The sequence below is a fragment of the Jatropha curcas genome, chromosome 10 (assembly GCF_041381405.1).
Source record: "Jatropha curcas cultivar XTBG-Jc1 chromosome 10, XTBG_Jcur_1.0, whole genome shotgun sequence".
Lineage (NCBI taxonomy): Eukaryota > Viridiplantae > Streptophyta > Magnoliopsida > Malpighiales > Euphorbiaceae > Jatropha > Jatropha curcas.
In genome coordinates this window covers 453,219-474,293 of record NC_143160.1, presented here as the reverse complement: position 1 = coordinate 474,293, position 21,075 = coordinate 453,219, and the positions used below count along the sequence as shown (strand labels likewise).

The 21,075-nt window shown below is 34.0% G+C and overlaps 5 protein-coding genes across 9 annotated transcripts; 4 read left to right on the top strand and 1 right to left on the bottom strand.

Moving 5' to 3' along the window:
• The first annotated feature begins 694 nt into the window (after nucleotides 1-694).
• Nucleotides 695-5,476, top strand: LOC105646177 (DEA(D/H)-box RNA helicase family protein). The gene is made up of 14 exons (XM_012231984.4): nucleotides 695-870; nucleotides 1,018-1,204; nucleotides 1,318-1,453; nucleotides 1,550-1,619; nucleotides 1,769-1,831; nucleotides 2,030-2,104; nucleotides 2,295-2,414; nucleotides 2,720-2,761; nucleotides 2,848-2,922; nucleotides 3,406-3,552; nucleotides 3,638-3,775; nucleotides 4,236-4,347; nucleotides 4,464-4,552; nucleotides 5,034-5,476. The coding sequence occupies exons 2-14, from the start codon at nucleotides 1,069-1,071 to the stop codon at nucleotides 5,145-5,147; spliced, it is 1,317 nt and encodes a 438-aa protein (XP_012087374.1). The 5' UTR covers nucleotides 695-870; nucleotides 1,018-1,068; the 3' UTR covers nucleotides 5,148-5,476.
• Nucleotides 5,477-5,786: 310 nt separating this feature from the next.
• Nucleotides 5,787-9,208, top strand: LOC105646252 (PPR superfamily protein). 4 transcript variants are annotated; one of them, XM_020684139.3, is made up of 3 exons: nucleotides 5,787-6,596; nucleotides 7,439-8,475; nucleotides 8,571-9,208. In XM_020684139.3, exons 1-2 carry the CDS (start codon nucleotides 5,900-5,902, stop codon nucleotides 8,302-8,304), a joined length of 1,563 nt encoding a protein of 520 aa, XP_020539798.1. In that variant the 5' UTR covers nucleotides 5,787-5,899; the 3' UTR covers nucleotides 8,305-8,475; nucleotides 8,571-9,208. The 4 variants fall into 4 exon arrangements, with proteins under 4 accessions (XP_020539798.1, XP_037493605.1, XP_012087458.1 ...); XM_037637677.2 differs by having other exon boundaries at nucleotides 7,211-8,475; nucleotides 8,576-9,208; XM_012232068.4 differs by having other exon boundaries at nucleotides 7,211-8,475.
• Nucleotides 9,209-10,868: 1,660 nt separating this feature from the next.
• LOC105646176 (Mitochondrial transcription termination factor family protein) lies at nucleotides 10,869-12,692 on the top strand. The gene has a single exon (XM_012231982.4). The coding sequence runs from the start codon at nucleotides 11,391-11,393 to the stop codon at nucleotides 12,540-12,542; it is 1,152 nt and encodes a 383-aa protein (XP_012087372.1). The 5' UTR covers nucleotides 10,869-11,390; the 3' UTR covers nucleotides 12,543-12,692.
• A 696-nt stretch (nucleotides 12,693-13,388) lies between these two features.
• MST1 (mercaptopyruvate sulfurtransferase 1) lies at nucleotides 13,389-19,282 on the top strand. 2 transcript variants are annotated; one of them, XM_012231981.4, is made up of 12 exons: nucleotides 13,389-13,700; nucleotides 14,369-14,554; nucleotides 15,186-15,245; nucleotides 15,460-15,522; nucleotides 15,921-16,045; nucleotides 16,148-16,310; nucleotides 17,179-17,238; nucleotides 17,330-17,388; nucleotides 18,290-18,371; nucleotides 18,511-18,574; nucleotides 18,764-18,831; nucleotides 19,038-19,282. In XM_012231981.4, the coding sequence occupies exons 1-12, from the start codon at nucleotides 13,599-13,601 to the stop codon at nucleotides 19,131-19,133; spliced, it is 1,128 nt and encodes a 375-aa protein (XP_012087371.1). In that variant the 5' UTR covers nucleotides 13,389-13,598; the 3' UTR covers nucleotides 19,134-19,282. The 2 variants fall into 2 exon arrangements, with proteins under 2 accessions (XP_012087371.1, XP_012087370.1); XM_012231980.4 differs by having other exon boundaries at nucleotides 13,390-13,700; nucleotides 14,366-14,554.
• A 47-nt stretch (nucleotides 19,283-19,329) lies between these two features.
• Nucleotides 19,330-20,563, bottom strand: LOC105646251 (uncharacterized). Its single transcript, XM_037637600.2, has 3 exons — nucleotides 20,428-20,563; nucleotides 19,741-20,324; nucleotides 19,330-19,676 (listed from the first exon to the last, which is right to left on the bottom strand). Exons 2-3 carry the CDS (start codon nucleotides 20,311-20,313, stop codon nucleotides 19,497-19,499), a joined length of 753 nt encoding a protein of 250 aa, XP_037493528.1. The 5' UTR covers nucleotides 20,314-20,324; nucleotides 20,428-20,563; the 3' UTR covers nucleotides 19,330-19,496.
• Between the last annotated feature and the right edge of the window lie 512 nt (nucleotides 20,564-21,075).

Here is a 21,075-nt window from a genome sequence, read left to right as displayed (position 1 = left end):
TTTCACCATAAAAGCAATTTCAATTTGAGATGTTAATTAATACATATAATGTAAAGTTAAACTCTATAATTAATCCAAATTTAGTTAAATGCAAAAATCTTATTTGAATTAAAACAAAATTTAATCATTTTATTCATTTTTTCCATCTCATTATCTCTTTTTTTTATTATAAAAAATTAACAGCGACTACTAATAATGGTAAAATAATCATCATATTTATTGTCAATATCATATGACGAGTAACCTAAAATTAATGTTTAACTCATTATTTTACATTTTAAAATTAATTCAGTTCTAAAAGCAAATGTGCGATATCTTGTTTCTTATTTATAAAATACACACTCAAATTTGATTTGATTATTTAAATAAATATTTAAATTATAGCACTTATTTTTTTTTAAATCAAATTTTATTTTTTATGGAATCAGTTTTTAAATTGTTTTAAATAAAATCAAAACCTTAATTTATTTTTAAATTGTAATATATTAATAAGTTCAGAATGTCTTAATTAGTTTTAGGATGTAATTTTGCTGCTGTCAAAAAGTTTGAAGTGAAATTGGTAATTTGTTAATCACTTATCGGGTAAAAGGAAGAGAAAAATCTGCGACGTCGTTTTGTATTGCTCCGAGCGAAGTTCGCCTTGGATGAGTGACGTGGCAGCAATATGTGGCGGTAGAGTCGAAACATAATTTTTACAGCCAGATTCCCTTCCTTCTCAACCACGCGCGCAAAAACCCTACTAAGCCCTAGCTGTTCGCTTCCCTCTTCACCGCCGTTGGCTAGCTATCTGCTTCTCCACGTGCCATTACAATATTTCAATACTCATTCACACCACCTTGAATTGCATCACAGTCGCAGCGCTGCCTTCAGGTACGCTTAACTGTCTTAAGTTCTCCGTATCAATTTAATTGGTAGCTAACGAAAACCAAAGCTCCCAGCTAACCAATTTTGGTTCCATATTGAAAAATATTTTTATCATCTTTATTGGAATTTGTTCTGGTGTGCAATTTGATGCAGTTATTGGTATCCTACATAAAATACGGTGTGTAGAATATCAGAAGCTGGAAAATGACTGAAGAGAAAGAAGAAGTGAGTACGTTTAAGAAATTGGGGATATGTGAACAATTAGTCGAAGCATGTGACAATTTGGGATGGAAAAACCCTACAAAGATACAGATTGAAGCAATTCCTCATGCCCTCGAAGGTTTGTTCTCGCTCGTACTCGATTCTGAATTTTATACTTAAGACATTCTTGCTCTTGTGTGTTTGTTTATTTTTGGAAACTGATTTTGTCGACAATGTACTTTAAATTTGTAGGGAAAGACTTGATTGGTCTTGCGCAAACGGGTTCTGGTAAAACAGGAGCTTTTGCTCTTCCCATATTGCAATCTCTTCTTGAAGCTTCGGAGAAATCTGTGCAAGCTTTCTTTGCTTGCGTGCTTTCTCCTACAAGGTTTCTTTTCTTCTCATTGTTTTAATTCAGAATTCGAATTCCTATATACGCATATACTTATAGGATTATTTATATTGTCTTTTAATGTTATTTAAGGGAGTTGGCAATACAGATAGCAGAGCAGTTTGAAGCTTTAGGATCCGGCATTGGTGTGAAATGTGTTGTGGTAGGCTTTTTGTTCTGAAAGGATATCTTTTGCATACAATGAATTTCATGATTTATCTGTTTTCATGTTTTGATCTTGGAAAATTGTGTTATTCCTTTGACTTCATTATTAAGTTTTATTGAGTAACCAGTTTGTATCTTTCTGAATAGCTTGTGGGAGGGGTAGATATGGTGCAGCAGGCTATTGCCCTTGGAAAGCGACCACACATTGTTGTAAGTATTTATTTTGCTGATGTTATACTTTGAACTTTTTGTAAGATTGTAATAGTAAATGGCTATAGTTGGCTGCGCATATGACTCTTTGTTTAGTCTTTTTAACCCCTTTTAATCACTTCCTGTGGTGTTAAACAACTAATGTGATAATATGTTGTTCAAAAAGGGTTCTTCAATCAGTTTCTTGTTTCTTTGTAGGTTGGGACCCCTGGACGCCTTATGGATCATTTGTCAAACACGAAGGGGTTTTCTCTCCGCACATTGAAATACTTGGTATTGTCTTTTTATAGTTCTGATTTAAATACTGGGGACCCTGTAGATCTTTTTGCTGAAAGTTTATTTACAGTTCTGATGTTTGTCCTGGATGGAAAATGCTACAATAAAGATGCCCATGTCACCTGTTATCCTTGACTACAATTTGAATAACTTTGTTAATGTTTCTTGCTTGGTGCCCGTTGAGCAGGTCTTAGATGAGGCTGACAGGTTGCTGAATGATGATTTCGAGAAATCCCTTGATGAAATCTTAGCAATTATCCCACGAGAACGGAAAACATATTTATTTTCTGCAACGATGACAAAAAAGGTATGTGGTATATGTTGTGTTTTTTCTTTTGCTATGAACTAGGTCCTCGCAAAAACAAAATGAAGGTTTAAAGTTTTTGTGCATTTTATGAATTTTCTATTTATGAGCTATGCAAAGTTTCATTGCAGATGGCCTTGCTGATTCATTTTTCCCCACATTAAAAGAGTTTATTTGTTATGTTGTATTATCATGATTATACTGCTCTTACTGTATACTGTGAATAATTAGTTGTGAAGAGTTTGAAAAGTAGGAGAATAAATAACAGAAGGCTAAAAGCTCGATGAAGCTATTCACTTGTTTTGCAGGTGCGCAAGCTCCAAAGGGCTTGTCTAAGGAATCCAGTGAAGGTATGGCAATATCATTTACATCCATCTTATTCTCTCGGCATACTCATTCACCTTATTGGTAAACCTTGTGAATCCAACTATTTCAGATAGAAGCAGCTTCTAAATATTCTACAGTTGACACATTGAAGCAGCAATATCGATTTATCCCTTCTAAGCACAAGGTTTGTCCTTTTTCTATTACATGTTTAGTTATTATGTGGATGTTATTAATTAGAAAAAGTGGGCTAGGTTAATGTGCAAGAATGGTGATTGGTGGTCAAAGTCTCACAAGTAGTTACTGGGCTGTTAATGTTATTCACTTATCCTTGGCAATCATTTTTACAAACGACATGCTCTTAAAACTATAATCACAGTTGTCTGAGGCTGTTGAAGAAAATAAAATTTTGGAAAAGCATGCATGCAGGGGTTTATCAAGTGAGTCTATATGAAGGCTGTCTCTTGAGGCTATCTTGATAGTTCAAGTTGATTGAATAGGGCTTTTTTAATTATGCACTAGTTGACAGTCAACAGCAGAGACTGATTTTTGGTTATTGAATTGTATTTCTCATGTCACAATTGAAACTCATTGAACCAAGGGCTACTTCGTTTTATAGCTTTTGGTTTCAATGTTTTCTCAAATTCATTTCTCTTTGTTGTGCTTACAGGATTGCTATCTTGTATATATCCTGACTGAGATGTCTGGGAGTACATCCATGGTTTTCACTCGAACGTGTGATTCAACTATGTTTTTGGCCTCGGTCCTTCGAAATCTTGGTCTAAGGGCCATCCCAATCAATGGTCAGATGACTCAGGTATCTGACTAATTTAAGCTTAAGCATTTGCTGATGTATATATTGGACGCCTTTTTTCTTCTCATTGGTCGAATGTTTGCAACAGGCAAAGAGATTGGGAGCCTTAAATAAGTTCAAAGCTGGAGAGTGCAATATTCTCATAGCCACTGATGTGGCAAGTAGAGGACTTGATATTCCAGCTGTGGATATGGTTATAAATTATGATATCCCTTCAAATTCAAAGGTTAGCTTTGCTATTTTTGTGGTGTGCTTTTGTAGTGCTTGAGCAGGACACGATTACTTGTCAGAAAAAATTTTTAAAAATTACCTGCCCTGAATCCTGGTTTCTTTCTCTCATAGCTTTTAGAATTGACTGATTATGGACTGTTCTTTGGCTGCGAGGTGCAATTTGGCCATGGCATAGGAAGTCGTTTAATTGTATGATTACTATTAATTATGAGTTTTTTTGCATGTAATTTAATGTATTATGGCTGCTTGGCTATGATTATGTCCAATGGGTTGTTTTCAGTCTATTATTCCATGCTCGCAAACTGCGAAAAAATTTCAGGTCTTTCTGGGCGATTTATCCTATTGTAAATATTATTGGTATTTTTTGGTGATGAACAATAAAAGCTGTGTTGTGGGATATTTTCAGCTCAATTTAATTAATTAAGTTTTTGTCTCTGATTTTGAGTGGGTTGTAGGATTATATTCATCGAGTTGGAAGAACTGCTCGTGCAGGACGTTCTGGGATTGCAATATCGCTTGTGAGTCAATATGAAGTCGAGTGGTATATACATATAGAGCACCTTATTGGTAAGATTGATGTGCCATCTCGTTTGTTGGAGACCCCTTCATTTTTTTTTTCCAATTTTTTTAAGGAAAGCAAAGAGGATGGCTGTGGTTAATAGTAAGTGGTTTACTATGTTCAGGTAAAAAGTTAGTTGAGTTTCCTGCTCAAGAAGAGGAAGTCTTGCTTTTAATGGAGCGTGTCATGGAAGCCAAAAGAATTGCTAATTCGGTATATTCTGGTTTCTATTATGAATGATAATGAAGACCGCGTGTATGCTTACTATTTGAGTTGTTGAGAAAACAATGTTATTATATGTTGTTGAAGTTTGGTTTTTTAAGGTGAATTTCACATATTTTAGTCCTAACAAGTGACAGAATTGTTTTTTCAACTTCTAAAAAATGGTGTTTTTCTATAAAAACAGTTTCAACATCAATGCCAATTAAGAGCACTTGCAGAACTGGAATCTATTATATCCAATATTTGTTGGACGGTTTGTGTCCATTTTGCAAGCATTGCTGGTTCCCTTGTTGAATCTGGATTCTACACCTATAAAACTTGGATGCCAAATTAACAGACTACTGCTTTACGTGATCATAACTTCTGTTTGGTTTGAATGTGTGAAACTGTCTACTCTACTGTGTTTCTCTGTTGCCGCTGTAACATTGTTTTTGATTAACCTGACCCATCTATTTAACTTGCACGTCTGCAGACACGAAAAGAAACTGGTGGCCGGAAGAGGAAGGGCAGAGAAGATGGTGAGGATGAAATTGAAAAATACCTACGCGTCAAGGACAAGAAGTTCAATAGGTTGAAGAAGAGATGACATTGACGACACTCTCTTACAGTTTTTGTACTTCATTAATGTAATATAACATTCAATCGTTCGTTATAGCATGCCGAAGCATCCAAAATGAACGTTTCTCTCTGCATTTTGTTGATATTTGGAGGAAGACTGGGGTCTGTTTGTTCCGTCCATTTCATGGTCCATGGAATTCTGAGCCAATCCTAAAATGGCCAATTCATTTTTTGTTTTATTTTTGAGAAGAAATTCTTCATGTTTGAATGGTCCAAAATTAGGATTATGAATTTTGAAAATGGTTGCTTATATATGTTCATTCTTTGTACATCAACGGCTATTGTCACTTATTTTTATTTTTCCCTTGTGAAAAAAAAAAAAATTATATCCTTGTTTGTTTATCTATTGTTAATTTGTTATTAGATTTGGGAGGTTACATATTCAATACAAATAAATACATGTTTCTTATTAAGTTCATATACATATTTTACTTATTTTACTGTCTGTAGAAAATAATTTATCTTAATATATCCAGGAAAAATTCTGCTCAAAAATATTTTTCAAATAATCCATTTTTATAAAAAAAATTAGAATTACAAAAATTTTGTAGTTTTAAAATTTTATTATTATTTTTTTAATTAGAAAAATATTTTTTATGGACTCACGGCCGCCTGCGATCTAATCAACATCCTCAAATTAAAATAGCGCGCGAAAGAATATACTGTCTCCAAATTGAAAGGAAGAAGGAGATCGACAGATGAGAAGTGTCCTTACGAACAATGCACATTCCCACTTTATTCAAACAACAATTCTGTTCGTTAGCCAACCCAGCAAGATTACTGGAAGTTGGCAATATCTGTCTCACCCCATCAACTCACTTGGACTCCTCTCTGTTTATGAAAATCTTGCAACTCTGCATCGAAACAAAAGCCTCAAAACACGGTTGTTTGGTTCACAGCCACATTATAAGAAATGGATTGCATTCAAGCCTCCACTTAAGCACCAAATTGATTATCTTCTATTCAAAACTGGGCGATACAAATAACGCTCGCAGGGTGTTTGATAGAATGTCTGCAAGAAATGTGGTGACATGGACAGCTCAAATTTCTGGGTATACACAAAATGGATATTATCAAGATGCATTGTTATTTTTTAGAGAAATGGGTCGAGCAGGAGCTAGAGCCAATCAGTTTACTTATGGGAGCGTTTTGAGGGCTTGTACAGGTTTGAGGTGTGTAGAGAGAGGGATGCAAATACAAGGATGCATACAGAAAAGTAGGTTTCTTGGCAATGTTTTTGTGCAAAGTGCATTGATTGATCTGCACTCCAAGTGTGGAAACATGGAGGATGCTTGCTATTTATTTGGAATGATGTCTGAGAGGGATGTTGTTTCCTGGAATGCAATGATTGGTGGATATGCTGTTCAGGGTTTTTCTGATGATTCATTTCGAATGTTTCATTCAATGATGAGAGAAGGTATGGTCATTTATCTTTTGGCGTGTACCTTTTTTTTTCTAAAAAAAAAAATTGAGAAGAAAATTTTGGTACCCTTGAATCTGTCGTACCATACTATTGAGATGGTTTTCTTTGCCATTGCCACCTGTTTTTAATTAGAATCTGTGGTAGGTGTTACAGCATAAATTTAAGATGGGTAAAATTTACCAAATAGGTCTTGTTTATAACAAATCAAAGATTACTTCTGGGATAAATTAAGAAACCGCTTGCACGAGTTAAAGGGAAGAGAGAAGCTGTCTAGAGCTAACAAATTGATGAACTGGAAAAGTATAATTTGCAAAAGGACTGAAAAATTTCTCAGAGAAAAAGAAGTGATTGTCCTTCTGGATGCTGTTTATTAAACTTCTTATAACGTGGCTCTTCATTAATGGGAACTTTATTGCATATCAATATCCTCTCAGTCTATGTTTGTTTTGTCTTTTCTTCTTCATCTTTAAGAATATCGTGCTTTTGAATAATGCATGTAGAATTCTCTCTTGCAATCATGTCGCATGCTTTGTTTTTATTTTAATTTTTTCGCATGGTTTTGATATTGAGATTTCTCTAGCCTTTTTATAATACTAAAATTTAAATAGGTGTGATCCCTGATTGTTTCACAATGGGAAGTGTTTTAAAGGCATGCAGTAGGGTTACTGACCTCATCAAAGTCTGCCAAATACATGGAATTATCATTCGACAAGGATTTGGATCTCACATTTATTTGAATGGTTCACTAATTGATGCATATGCAAAATGCAAAAGCATAAAAAGTGCTCAGGATTTATACAAGAGCATGCTAAAGAAAGATGTAATATCTTTTACAGCTCTAATGACTGGATATGCACGTGACAGTAACTATAGCAGGGAGGCCTTAGAACTCTTACGAGAAATTCAGCAGATACACATGGAGATAGATGATGTTACCTTATGCACTATGCTTAATATATGTGCTGATGCAGCATCCCTGGACATGGGAAGACAAATACATGCTCTTGCTTTAAAATATAAACCCAATTATGATGTTGCCATGGGCAATGCTTTGGTTGATATGTATGCAAAATCGGGAGAAATTGAAGATGCTACCCGAGCTTTTTATGACATAAAGGAGAAAAATGTGATTTCATGGACTTCATTGATTACTGGATATGGAAAGCATGGATATGGACATGAAGCACTTGCTTTATACAAGAAGATGGAATGTGAAGGTTTAAAACCAAATGATATTACATTCTTGTCTCTTCTTTTTGCTTGCAGTCATTCAGGAATGACTCGTGAGGGTTGGGAATGCTTTAATAATATGATTAACAAATATGATATCCTACCACGAACTGAGCATTTTTCTTGTATTGTTGATCTCTTTGCACGTGGAGGGCAGTTGGAAGCAGCTTATAATATGATATGCAAAATGGATATTAAGCCTAATGCCTCATTGTGGGGTGCCATTCTGGGGGCATGCAGTATCTATGGCAATATTTCTCTTGGAGAAGTGGCAGCTACTCATCTTTTTAACATTGATCCTGAAAATCCAGCAAATTATGTTGTTTTATCGAGCTTATATGCTGCAGCTGGTGCATGGGACAATGCTTGCAAGATGAGAAACTTAATGGAAGAGAGAAGTTTGACAAAGATTCCTGGATATAGCTTTGTACAATCTACAAAGAAGAACATGGCACTTTTACAGCCAATTTGAAAAACAACAAGATCTGCCATAATTTTCTTTTGATAGATTGGAAATTCTGTGTCAAACAGTTCATCTTGATCAGATGAAAATGGTGGGAGAAAGTTCTTATCTCAATAATTGAGTTAAACTAGAGCTCCTGGTTCACATTCAAATGCTTCTAGTCTTCTCAACTCAGTTCAGGTATGTCCTCCTTTGAATTTATGCTGCATGTTTGGTTGTATTAAGTTGAAAATGACTTAATGACTTTTGCTCAGGCATCTTCCATTTGTCTCCAGTGCAGCTGCAGACCAGAGCTGGAATTACATAGGCTGATGTTTGCTTCTAATCAATGAGAATGTGGATTGCAAGCTGCTTCTTTGTGCCTCTATGTCTAATCAGGATACTTATCGCCTTCATGACGAAATGGTTCATCGATGCAAATTTTTCTTATGAAGTGACTGGGTGCACAAGTTGTGTGCTTTTTCAGAAAAGCACATGTAACTCAAATTTACTAGATATGAGAAGGAAGAGGAAAATGATCTGATAAGTGATAACAGTTGAAGGGTTGGGAAAAATGCACTGCTAATGAAGTGATGGTATGAAGTTTAAGACAGCGAGATGGATGCATAAAATTTGAACACTTCAAGAAATAACGACTTGAAGAAAAACAAGACCTGCAGCGTGAATTGCAGTTTGTTGCTTTTTGAGATTATTTTGAGTTAGCTAGTTTTAACTTTTAAGGTCAGAGGCATTTGCAGTTTACAACCCTTTTGAGGTCGACGTCATGTCGTTTGAACAAGGATGACTTGTTTGTTTTCCGTGGATTGTGAAGTAAGTCCAGCAATAAAATTGCAACTCTCTTTTCAATATTGCATTTGTTTGAACCTCTTTGATCAATTAATCATTCAATTTGATCTTTGCCATTAATGCATTATATTTGAGTAACATTATTAAACTATATTTTTATCATGCAAAACTAAAATACTAGCGACATGCATGTGCTGTGCACAGTAAATATTTTTGTTTATAATCTTAGAGATATTGTGATAATATTTTAAAATATAAAATTTAATTAATAAAAAATATTTAATTTAAATTATTTTTAATTTTGTATTTGTTAATTTTGTTGAAACTTATTAAAATTAAACAACATCTATTTCAAATTCAAAACGTTAGACTAACTATATAAAAATTAATGTCTATAATAAAATTGAAAAAAAAAAGAAATATGTATTAAAAATCATTGATTTTAATTTATTTTTGAATTAATAAATTTTCTTAGATTATATTAGAAATAATAAAATAAATAAAATAAAATGGACAATTGAAATTCAATCATAGACATATATAGATCATTCTTAATGATAATTTCATGTAAATTGTTCTCTCTTATGATTTATCAAAATTTTTCTAATTTGATAAAGTAATAGGAATTATAAGAGAAAAAAATATATCAATGTCGAAAATAAATTATACAAGAATTATTAAAATAAAAAAAATGATCTTACTAAACCTCAAAGAGCGTCCTCTATTTACAGTCTAATGATAACCAATTATTTTTAATTCAATATAATATCATTGAAACTAATAAAAAAAAACTATATATGCAATTTTAAGACAAATAAATATTGAAACGTTTGAATATGCATTATTAATAAAACTATTAATAAATATTTTCACCATTAACCTTCTCTATCATTCTTTTAAATATAAAATTTTCATTCATAATAATAAATGATAACTATAATGATTATAATGATATTCAATGTCAATATTATAATAATATTAATTTAAAAGATAAGTTATAATACATATTAATATGATAATCAACATCAAAATTATGATAATTTTTAATTAAAAAATATATTATAATATTATAATTATTTAATTATTTAATACGTATTAATATGATAATTGAATGACAACTAAGACTAATATTATGTAATTTTAATTGAGAAAGATGGGTTATAACATTATAATAACTATAATTATTTACTAGTATGTATTAATTATGATAATTGAATGGTAACTAATATTAATATTTATATAAAAATATAATTAATAACTAAATTCTATGTGACACTATGACACTATTAATATGTAACACGTGGCATTATAATCTCATGTGTCATCACCAAAAATTTTATCTGGCAAGAGCAATGGAAGAACATTCGTTTAAGAAGTGTCACGTATCGACTTCTTAGACAAAAAATGCTTGCTTTATATATATATATATATATATATATATATATATATATATATATATCGGAAGCAACAAACAGAGGTCCTCTCTCTCAGAAGGGATAAGAAAATTAGGAAAATGCTTCTTCCCAAGCATCCAATATTTGAAATTTTTTTCCTGGAACTAACAGGTGTTTCAAAGAAATAAAACTTGATTTACAATAATGAAAGAAATTTTAAATTATAAAATTTATAAAATTAACAAAGTTTCAGGCAAAAACTAATTTAATTAGCACGTCAATTAAAAAATAACTTTTTTTTAAAATTAAAATTAATGCCGTGGTTAAATCGGATGAGAAAAACCACAAAAATACAGAAAAAAACTATTAAATATGTCGGCTCGGCTTTGACTGAAAAACGATAATCTCGCAAGCCGAAGAGCCTCAAAGCTTTCAAATCCCTTAGCTCAGCTGCTCTGCTCTCTCTGTGTCTCTGCGTCTCCCACCTCAAAATTTATAGGTTGCCTCTTTCTCGGCACTCTCCAGGTCTCTCTCTTTCTATACACGCGCTCCTTATATGTGTTTCATTGATATGTATCCTCCTTTCTTGGCTTGTTCAAGTGCTGCTTTGTTTAATGGCAATCTTCATTGGCAACAGTAAGTCGTAAGTTAGTTAAACTCAGACATCTGTGCTGCCTTTATATTGAAGTTAATGATTCTATTGTTGTTTTTCTTTTTTGGTGCCGAATTGTCCTGGTAGAAATTGTACTAAAAGAATTGAGCTAAAAACCATTCTGAGATTATTATCTGCCATCTTGCTCTTAATTCCATTCAATTCCATCTCAATCCATTATAAGTTTTAGTATAAAATCAATTCTTGAGAGAGACAATCCTTAAACCCTGCTATCGGTTCAGTCGACAATCTGTAAGATTGACATGAAACCTAACCCCAATTCCTTAATCAATTTCTGTTCCTTGTTCATTACCTCTCAAAGATTTTTCTGTCTGCACAGAAGGCCAAGTGCAAAGTCTCCATTTTTCTTCATTTCCACCACGACCGCCAGTTATTCGACAATAGGCCTAAACCAAGTTGAAAATGTTTTAGAAGGAGAAGAGCGAGCCGAGGAGTCTGTAGAAGTTCTAAGGAAATGGGGTTGCAGTGAAAATGATTTATCAAAGATATTAACACGCCGCCCTTCTCTGCGCAAATCTGATCCTACCCACCTTCAATCCAAACTAAGTTTACTTCAGGACTTGGGTATCACCTCAGCAGACCTTGTTAAGATCATCAATTGTCGCCCACGCTTCCTTAGTTGTCGTATCAATCGTTTCTTTGAAGAGCGTCTGGAGTATTTTATGACATTATTTGGTTCAAGGGAAGTGCTACTTAAGGCCATTATTAGGAATCCTTCACTTTTGACATATGATTTCCACAATAGTATTAAACCTGCAATTGCACTGTATGAAGGAATAGGTGTTAGTAAAAAGGATTTGATTCCTATGCTCTTGTCTAGGCCAACTTTGATTCCAAGAACTACGTTTGATGATGAGAAGATGGAGTGCATACAGAAAGCTGGGATTCCCAAGAACTCCAAGATGTATAAATATATAGTTACCCTAGTTGGCGTATCAAGGATTGAGACCATCCGTAAAAAGGTGGCAAACTTTGAGAAGTATGGGCTTTCAGATGAAGAGATTTGGAGTCTTTTTGGGCGTTCTCCATATTTGTTGACACTATCAGTTGATAAGGTTCAAAGGAATATGACTTTCATTATGGGCACGATGAAGCTCCCAGCAAAAATGGTCATTGAGTACCCATATTTACTGTTATGTAATTTGGAGATTGTGTTGAAACCTAGGTGGTTTCTTGCAGGGAAGCTACAGGATTTGAATCTCTGTCCACAAATCAAAGGGCCTTTGATGCTAAGGGCACTGAGGATGAAAGAAAGGCGATTCTTGAAGGTATTTGTTTGGTGCCACCCAAAGGATGTTGCTGAAGAGTTAATGGAGTTCTATAAAATGACAAAAGGTGTTAAGCGATTGGCTGAAGCCTCAAAGAAAAGTTTGCATCAAGGTTTTCCTTTCTGATGACCGGTGCCTACCAGATTGCATTCTAGACTACCTGATTGATCTTGTCAATGTTAGATTTTCTCATGTTTGCTTGAACCTGCAAGGTTTTGCACACAGCTGCACTGGATTTTTTATCAATTCTGTTTTCTGAGGTTCATATTTGCATTATCTGCTCCTCTTTCACATTCATATATACACAAAAATGTGCATTTCTGCAAGGTTCCAGATTCTGTTCTTTTGAGCAATTGAGTTTAATCCCTTTTAACAAGCAAGAGGGAAAATAGAGTTTGAATCTGCACTTTCAGGGTGATCACAAGTTCTATCAGTGTATTCCGACCACAAATAGAGAACACATATACTGCATACTAATATTCTACAAAATGGATAATGAATTTCTTTAAAAAACCTGTGAATACTGCTTAAACATGAAATTAGTTGCTAGAATCATCCAATTTGCACTACACTTCTCTCCTTGCTGCCAAAATCAGAAAATCTCATCTTACGAGTATAATGGATTTTTAGATGGGCAATAAAGATAAAATTTAAATTAAAAAAAAAAAAGAGTTTGATAATATGTTAGGCCCATTTAGCCCAATGAAATTTATTGATGGATTGGACCATTTTATTACGAGTCTCTCAAAATGAATTGGGCTAGAAAGTGATTTTCTTTCCCATTTCCTTTGGTTTTAATAGCTCATCGAATCTTCAACATAAAATTTCATTATAATTATAAACATATATATATATATATATATATATATGGTCACATCAAGATTAAATTAGTTATAATAATTATATAAACATAGTTATCCTAATAATTAAATATTTTATTTATCACAATTTTAGTTTTTATAGAAGACGTCCAAACAAGCGTAGAAATCTGCAAACGTATCGAAGGTAAAAGGTACTCTCAAAATATTTATCACTAGCAGCAGTAAGCTGCAGTTGATATTGTCACCGTCCGTTAGCTCAGAAAGTTCATTGCTTTTCGTCTTTGGCTTCAATAATCATTCTCTTTGGGTGAATTCGACACACCAAATAGAATCACATCTGTTTTCTATGGTCTTCAAGTAGATGGCATCGGCCGTTTTCACCAGGACTCTATTGGGCCACCGATTCGTGCACTCCTCGCGGACTCTCTCACACAAAACCCAGCTCTTCACTTCTCTCTTTAATGTGAGTGCCACAGTACTCAATTTTTAAGTCTAATATTTATCTGGGTTTATCTAAATCATCCGATTCGTTATTGAATTTCCTCCCTTTTTCTATTCTGTTTTCGGCTTGAACATGTTACTTTGGATTTTACTTGTTTGTGGGTATTGATATATATATATATATATATATGTGTGTGTGTGTGTGTGTGTGTGTGTGTGTGTATACTTTTTTGTTGTTGCGAACAAGTTTGTATTTCTTGGTTGAACTTTTAGCTGTAGAAAGTATATTGACTGTGTGTACTTCCATTTTTTATTTTTTCCCAATTAAGTGATCTATTATTGTGCTTCTTCGATATCGATACAAGTATTTTTCTTCTCCTTCTTGTGGGGCGACAGCTGGATATGATCTGGTTTCTCTTGTGTGCCAAGGATTTTGCATTATCAGTTATGTTGTTTGGTTAGGTTTTATAAACTGTGCTGCATTTTGATTTCTGAAAGTTAAGAAGTGAATTGATAAAGTATATGTTGTTTTTGAAAACGCTTCAACTTGGCAGAATTCTTTTCTATTTTGTACTCTATAGCATGCTTGGTACAAGTAATTAAACTTGTTAATAATATCATTTTGATATTGGTAATTTTTTAAGTATTCCTTATGATCTTATTATATGTAACTATGTTTTTTTTCAGAAGAGACCATTTCACGTACAAGCTGACCCTCTTTATACATCACATAGGACCTCTGGTTGGGTTTCTCGAGTTATGGCTTCCTCTGTGGTCGGTACAAAAGCTAATTTTTCTACACAATCTTTATCTACGAATGAACCCGTTGTATCTGTTGATTGGCTCCATGCTAATCTTAGGGAGCCTGATATGAAGGTACCTGCTATTGCTTGAATATCCCATGTTCTATTTTTGGCTATCTGCAAAAGCATGCATAGATGTAAAACGGAGGCTCCAATATCCAATAAGTAGGTGCTAGTAACATTCTCCTTAAAATTGTAAGTGGCTCTGTCACTGTGGAGTGGCTGAATAGATGCATGTTCCTTCTTAGCTTTTTTTATCTTCTCATTTAGTTCTGTATTCCTGCTAGCGTTTCAGAAAAAAAAAAAAAAAAAAAAGCCGCAAACAGTCAGCTATATTCCCTCTTTTAGTTTCCAAGTTTGATTCATAAACTGAAACACACATCTGAACTCCGTGACCATTGTTAGTGCCAAAATTTAAAGATTTTTGCATTCAATGAATTGCACTCCCAAAATTTAAAGATTTTTGCATTCAGTGAATTGCACTCTGCCTCACGCTGAGTTCTCTTTTTTGGATCTGTTGGCCAACTGGTCATAAACATGCCTATTTGCAAAAAGTTACAACTTTGGGATCCACAGTATTTATTGATCTAGCATCTGTTAACGCTATCGTAGATTTTATGGAAGTCTAATTTAACTAATGCACTTTGGTTGCTCCTAGTTACATCCTGTACAAATATGTAACTCTGTACTTTTGTCATATTCAGGTGTTGGATGCATCCTGGTACATGCCAGATGAACAAAGAAATCCATTTCAAGAGTATCAGGTCTGACTACAATTTTATTTTGAATTGATTTGTCTTGGTTGGTTTGCAGACATTCTAAATAGGCTCGTGTAATTATTTATTTTTTGAATTTAGCTATTTTTGATCTTGTAAAAATTGTATCTATTCCTTTAATTCTTAAAATTTGTGTTTTACCATTAAATCTACTTCAAATTTCGATCCTGATTCTCTCTGCTCATATCTTATGCACTTACAGGTTGCTCACATTCCTGGTGCTGTTTTCTTTGATGTAGATGGGATAGCAGATCGAGCTACAAATGTAAGATTGTCTCTGATATCATTTATTATAATGAATGATGTATTTATTTTCTGTGAAAGTGATTATATGGAATAATAACCACAGTGCTTCATAGTTATACGTATTTATCATCTCTTTCTTTTTGGTTCATTGATCTAATTTGAGACCTTTCACTCCTCACATCCTTGTAGAAAATGGTAGGGAAGACTAAGCGGATCACACTTGATTGCTTATTGACAATCATATATTAATATTTATCATAAGCATTTTAAATACCTTGAAAAAAAATGCTCATGGTAATTCGCTGTTTTATGTAGCAATAGTTAGAATTTATGGCTAGGTCCACTCTTATGATAATGCTATGTAGATTATTGGTTCTTTGCATTTAATCTCTAAATGTGATAATGAATTTGTATCAGTTGCCACACATGTTACCCTCAGAGGAAGCTTTTGCAGCTGCTGTTTCTGCTCTTGGAATTGAGAATAAAGATGGATTGGTTGTTTATGATGGGAAGGGTATTTTTAGCGCAGCTCGTGTCTGGTGGTGAGTAGTTGACGTATTTCAAATTTTTGTGATTCTATGCAAAATTGGTATTTTATGTTAACCATCTAATATTTTTCCTTTGTTCTTTCATCAAATGAGAAGGATGTTCCGAGTCTTTGGGCATGATAAAGTTTGGGTGTTGGATGGAGGCTTACCTAGATGGCGTGCATCAGGATATGATGTTGAATCCAGTGCTTCTGGTGATACCATCCTGAAAGCTAGCGCTGCCAGTGAGGCAATAGAGAAAGTATATCAGGGCCAGACAGTAAGTCCTTGAATTATATCCTATATTTTTTAAAATCTCAAATCAACAAATTAATTTTTAATTCAATGGTTCCCATGGCTGTAAAAAAAAACATTTCAGTTGGAGCAAAACTGCTCTTAATTAGTCTTCTTTTGGATGCAAAAAGTTGGAAGTTTTTTAGTAATAGGGTTACAAAGTTATGCCTCAATGCAACAAGCTTGGAAGCATGAGCTTTGCTGTGACCTTTATTTTTATTCAAATGATGATGATGTTTTGGTGGTTGGAGTGCCTGATTATACTTACATCCTTTTATTGCCATATAGCAGTTTAGAGCGGCCAGCTAGACTGACCACTACAATGTGGTGTTCAGAATAATTCTAGGAAGCAAAATATGTGGATTTCTAGGCAGCAACATTTTCAATTGTCTTTATTCTATTGGTTGATTAGTTTACAGATGTCATCTTTTTCATATAAACAAATGTAAAAGCAATCCAAAAAAGCTACTTCTTGGAGGTTCACCTCTTTCTTTTCTTAGGATTGGCTGCCCTGAGGTTGAGGTTATTGTTTGGAGTCATTTGTTTATCACAGAACAAGTCCCCCTCAGTCACTGCCATAGTTGACCCAGTATCAACCCTCTCTTCCAGATCCTCTTACCTATTTGTATGTGCAGAAGAAACACATTATTTATTTCTATAATTCACAGAGGGTCAAGTTAGTGTAACCTTACCTGCTTGCTAGGGTATTGGGGTGTGGGTTGAGGGCCTATTTGCTTGCAAGGCTTTGCCTACATGAATGGGTGATGTTACCTCATGACCTGGCTGGAATAAAAATTTCTTCTGGACTATTACGTTCTTGTCAGATTTGGATCTCATAAATATCCCTATTGCAGGTTGGACCAATCACATTCCAGACAAAATTTCAGCCGCATCTTGTTTGGACCCTTGAGCAGGTTTGTTTCCGCCCTTAGTGTTTGAATAGCATGTTTCTAATTCCACTCCAATTATATGTGCTCCATATGCTGACTCTGGGATGACTTCCAGGTTAAGAAAAACATTGAGGACAAGATGCACCAACATATTGATGCCCGTTCAAAGGCCAGGTCTTATTTATAATTTTTGTCACATGCTTTCTAGTTGTAACAATATTTGCTTTCCATGATGAACATGTTTTACTATCTAAAAACTATGTGCCTTTTAGTCTACTTAAAGCTGAATACCTGCTCGTGTCAGGGCTATAGTTGGCTTGTTTGAAATTTTAGAGAAAATAAGAGACTTTAATATTTTATTATTGGAAGTCATAATAATCATAATTATGATTAGCTGTCGACTTAGAGTAAGCTTTACCATGCGTACTCAAGATGATGTTTGATGGCACGTGATACATGCGGATGGGACTTTTTCGTAAGTAAAACTTATGGAGGTTTAGAGTCCAAGAATTTTAGTATTAGGCATGATTTGGACTTAATACAAGCTAGGTGTATATTCAAATTGAGGTACTTCAAAATCCATGGAATCATCAAATGTTAGTAACAAACCTAGTTATTATTCCATGAATTTGAACAATTTCACTTGTTTTGCAGTATTATTATTTTTGGAATAAGAAAAGTTTATAGAATCCCTACCTCATCAAATAGAGGGTTTTCATGAAAATGCACTTAGGAAATGGATCTTTAAATCCTTCATTTTGATGGATTTACTAGATGAGAGATTTTTGAAATGCCTGTTAAGTTGAATGGAAAAACTTTATTGGATGGTTGATGAATCATCAATATGCACAAGAGATGTATGAGACAAACAATAATGCTGAGGTGAGCAAATATAGACAAAAAATAGAATTCAATATAACTTATTTTTTAATAAAAAATGAAAATTGTACACATTTTCCAAAATGTAGATGAAACAGTTACCTTGTTTGGTATTAGTTAGAAAGGTAGTATGCCCAAGTAAACACATGAAGTATGTAAACTAGGGCAATATGATGGATGTTTTCTCTTCTTGCAGGTTTGATGGAGCTGCACCAGAACCTCGAAAGGGAATAAAAAGTGGTCACATACCTGGGAGCAAGTGCATTCCTTTTCCCCAAGTAAGAGAGTTGACGTTATACAAGTTTTAAATTTTGAGTACTTGTGAGTGACTATTGAGTATTGCATTTTATGATGCCCTTACGAGCTTCCTCTTTTCATTTTCCTTTCTTCACTAATACAATTGTTGTTTCTTTGCAGATGTTGGATGCTTCACAGACACTCTTACCAGCGGATGAGCTTAAGAAACGGTTTGATCAAGAAGGTGAGTAACATTATCTTCTCTCTTTTCATTTCCTATTTTCATCACAGTTTTCTCACTTGAATTGTGTAAACAAATCATCTTGTGGTTGGAACCGAATACTCTTCTGATCTGCTCTTTTCATATGACAATATGGTAGTGTGACAACCTTTATATGACAGTTTAGTGACCTAATATTATTTCTTTCTACAGGCATCTCCTTGGAAAGCTCTATTGTTACTTCTTGTGGGACTGGCGTAACTGCTTGCATTCTTGCTTTGGTATTTATTGTTCTTACTATGCTTTACTGATACATAACAGCTTTGGGACTTTAATTTGACTCACCGTGTCTAGCTTTACAAACATGTGTATGCGCGCACATGAACAAACAAAAATAAATTATCAGTGATGATAGTAATTAATTTCTCTTGTTAAACTGGATAAACAAACCTAAATTATCAGAGATATTGATGCCTGTGTTTTTCAGGGTCTGCATCGACTTGGGAAGCAAGATGTTGCAGTTTATGATGGATCCTGGACTGAATGGGGTGCACATCCTGACACACCTGTTGACACTTCCTAAATCTGGAAGCTTGGCAGCAAGATGCTGCTTTAGGATTGCCTAGTTGAATTCTCTGGTTATGGAAAAAGAGGTCCATTCTCTGATTATGACAGGAGAGATTGTATCTAAAACAGTTGAACAATAAGATCGCCTTGGTTTTTCTGCTTTCAGTTTAACGTTGGATGGAATTTTTTTTTTTTACCTAAACAATTCGAATATGAAAACATTGGCGTCAAAATTATTATTTGCCATTAAAACAGGTGTCTGATGTTGCCAGGGTAAGAAGAAGCTAACTAAAATTAATGTCAGTCGATGTTCAAAGTTAAAGAACATATAAGGATCCTTACAATGCAATGATTAGAAATTAGACAGTGATAAATAAAACTACTTGTCGTTGAACAACAGAGTGAGGTCTGATATGGAGGTATCAGAATTGACGTCCTGATTATTTGTCAAAATTAGAGCAATCTCGTTGGGAACCAAGCACTTCTCCTGCATGTATAGCTTCTCTTGAAATGAGGCAGATCCAAGAATTTGCAGTTCTTTTATGTCCTTCGCTTTCAGCTGCCCAATTTTTAAATAGTTATTCTTAAAAACTTAAAACGTAATTTAACAAAAGAAAAATTACCTGTGATGAGCCAAATAAGAATCGAAGAACGCCAAGTTGAGCCTGCAAGTATTTGACATACTTGTAAGCAGCTTGAAGCATCTCAGCTGTGTTCATCTTACTTCCACCTGGAATCAATCTCCCTAGCAATTGAGTCTTGTCTGTGATCTTCCTCCTCCTTTCTCTTGCTGCTATGCTCTGTGCTGACACACTCCTCACCTCCATATTCATCTTCTTTCCTCCATTATTATCATCGCTATTAACTTGAACAGAAGTTGGCGGTTGTGTAAAGTAGTCAGAATAAGAGTAGCAGCAGAAATCTTCAGTATTATTGCATTTCGGACGCTTAGTGTTTGGATATGCCAAATTGAAATCTTCAGGTGCATAGGTTTTTGGAGACTCACATAGAAGGAGATTATCCGAGTAATTTAGGAAATTAACAGAGTCATAAAATGGATCAACAAACGTATTAAGCAGGAAATCAAAATTATTTTCAGTATAATCAAGAAACTGATCTCCTGTTAGTAATGAAAGTTGGTGTTGGTTGAAAGCAGTTTCAATGTCTGAGTATGAACTACTGAAGCTGCTGCTCATTGTTGCTTTACCTGAAAAAAATTCAAGAACAAGTACACAAGCAAAGTAAAAGAGAAAAGAAAAAGAACTAACTAAAATTAACTTAAAATGCAAAACTGAGGAAACTATAAATACCTGAGAATATGAGTGTCCAAGAATTGCATAAGAACAAACATATATATGATTCTGTCTCTTTTCTTGAAGTGTATCAGAAAACAAGACCATTTGCAACTATACCAAAACTATATAAACTGATGGACAAGACTTGCCAACACCTGAACAGACCAAATTAAAAAAAAAAAAAAATTAATTTTAGAAAATTATTACTGTTTTATCTATATTTTTTGTAGTGAATTGTCGTGAATATCCTCTTTTAAGTAAAAAAAAAAAACTGTTTTTCGTTAATTTGGTGCATGGATGTACACCGGATAAGTCCTTCCCATATATTGACTGTATAAAATTACTCTATGAGAGAGAGAGAGAGAGTGGGTTGAGATAAATGCGGGAAAATGGAGTTTAGAGCGGTTAATGAAGTTCGTGGAAAGCTAGGTTTTCCTCTTCATTGTCGTACAAAACCGTTATTTTAATCCTTTGGCGGCTGATGAAATTAAACGTTTTTTTCGCTTTTTATTATATTTATATGAAATTTACAGACTTGGTTGGGCCTAAAAAACCCAATTCGGAGGCCCATTCTTTTCTAATTAGAACCGAATATCACAAGAGAAACGTTTCTTTTATTCTGAAATGTGATTCAGGTGTGAAATTAGACAAGGCGTGGTTGGC

Bases quoted from the DNA above. Each gene is read 5' to 3' on its own strand.
- LOC105646177 (XM_012231984.4), top strand. From the start codon at position 1,069: ATGACTGAAGAGAAAGAAGAAGTGAGTACGTTTAAGAAATTGGGGATA. The intron at 2,105-2,294 runs GTATTGTCTTTT...CCCGTTGAGCAG, and splicing joins TCCGCACATTGAAATACTTG to GTCTTAGATGAGGCTGACAG. The intron at 2,415-2,719 runs GTATGTGGTATA...CTTGTTTTGCAG, and splicing joins CTGCAACGATGACAAAAAAG to GTGCGCAAGCTCCAAAGGGC.
- LOC105646252 (XM_037637677.2), top strand. From the start codon at position 5,900: ATGCACATTCCCACTTTATTCAAACAACAATTCTGTTCGTTAGCCAAC. The intron at 6,597-7,210 runs GTATGGTCATTT...AAATTTAAATAG, and splicing joins TCATTCAATGATGAGAGAAG to GTGTGATCCCTGATTGTTTC.
- LOC105646176 (XM_012231982.4), top strand. From the start codon at position 11,391: ATGAAACCTAACCCCAATTCCTTAATCAATTTCTGTTCCTTGTTCATT.
- MST1 (XM_012231980.4), top strand. From the start codon at position 13,599: ATGGCATCGGCCGTTTTCACCAGGACTCTATTGGGCCACCGATTCGTG. The intron at 15,523-15,920 runs GTAAGATTGTCT...AATTTGTATCAG, and splicing joins TAGCAGATCGAGCTACAAAT to TTGCCACACATGTTACCCTC. The intron at 18,372-18,510 runs GTAAGAGAGTTG...GTTTCTTTGCAG, and splicing joins AGTGCATTCCTTTTCCCCAA to ATGTTGGATGCTTCACAGAC.
- LOC105646251 (XM_037637600.2), bottom strand. From the start codon at position 20,313: ATGAGCAGCAGCTTCAGTAGTTCATACTCAGACATTGAAACTGCTTTC. The intron at 19,677-19,740 runs GTAATTTTTCTT...AAAATTGGGCAG, and splicing joins TCTTATTTGGCTCATCACAG to CTGAAAGCGAAGGACATAAA.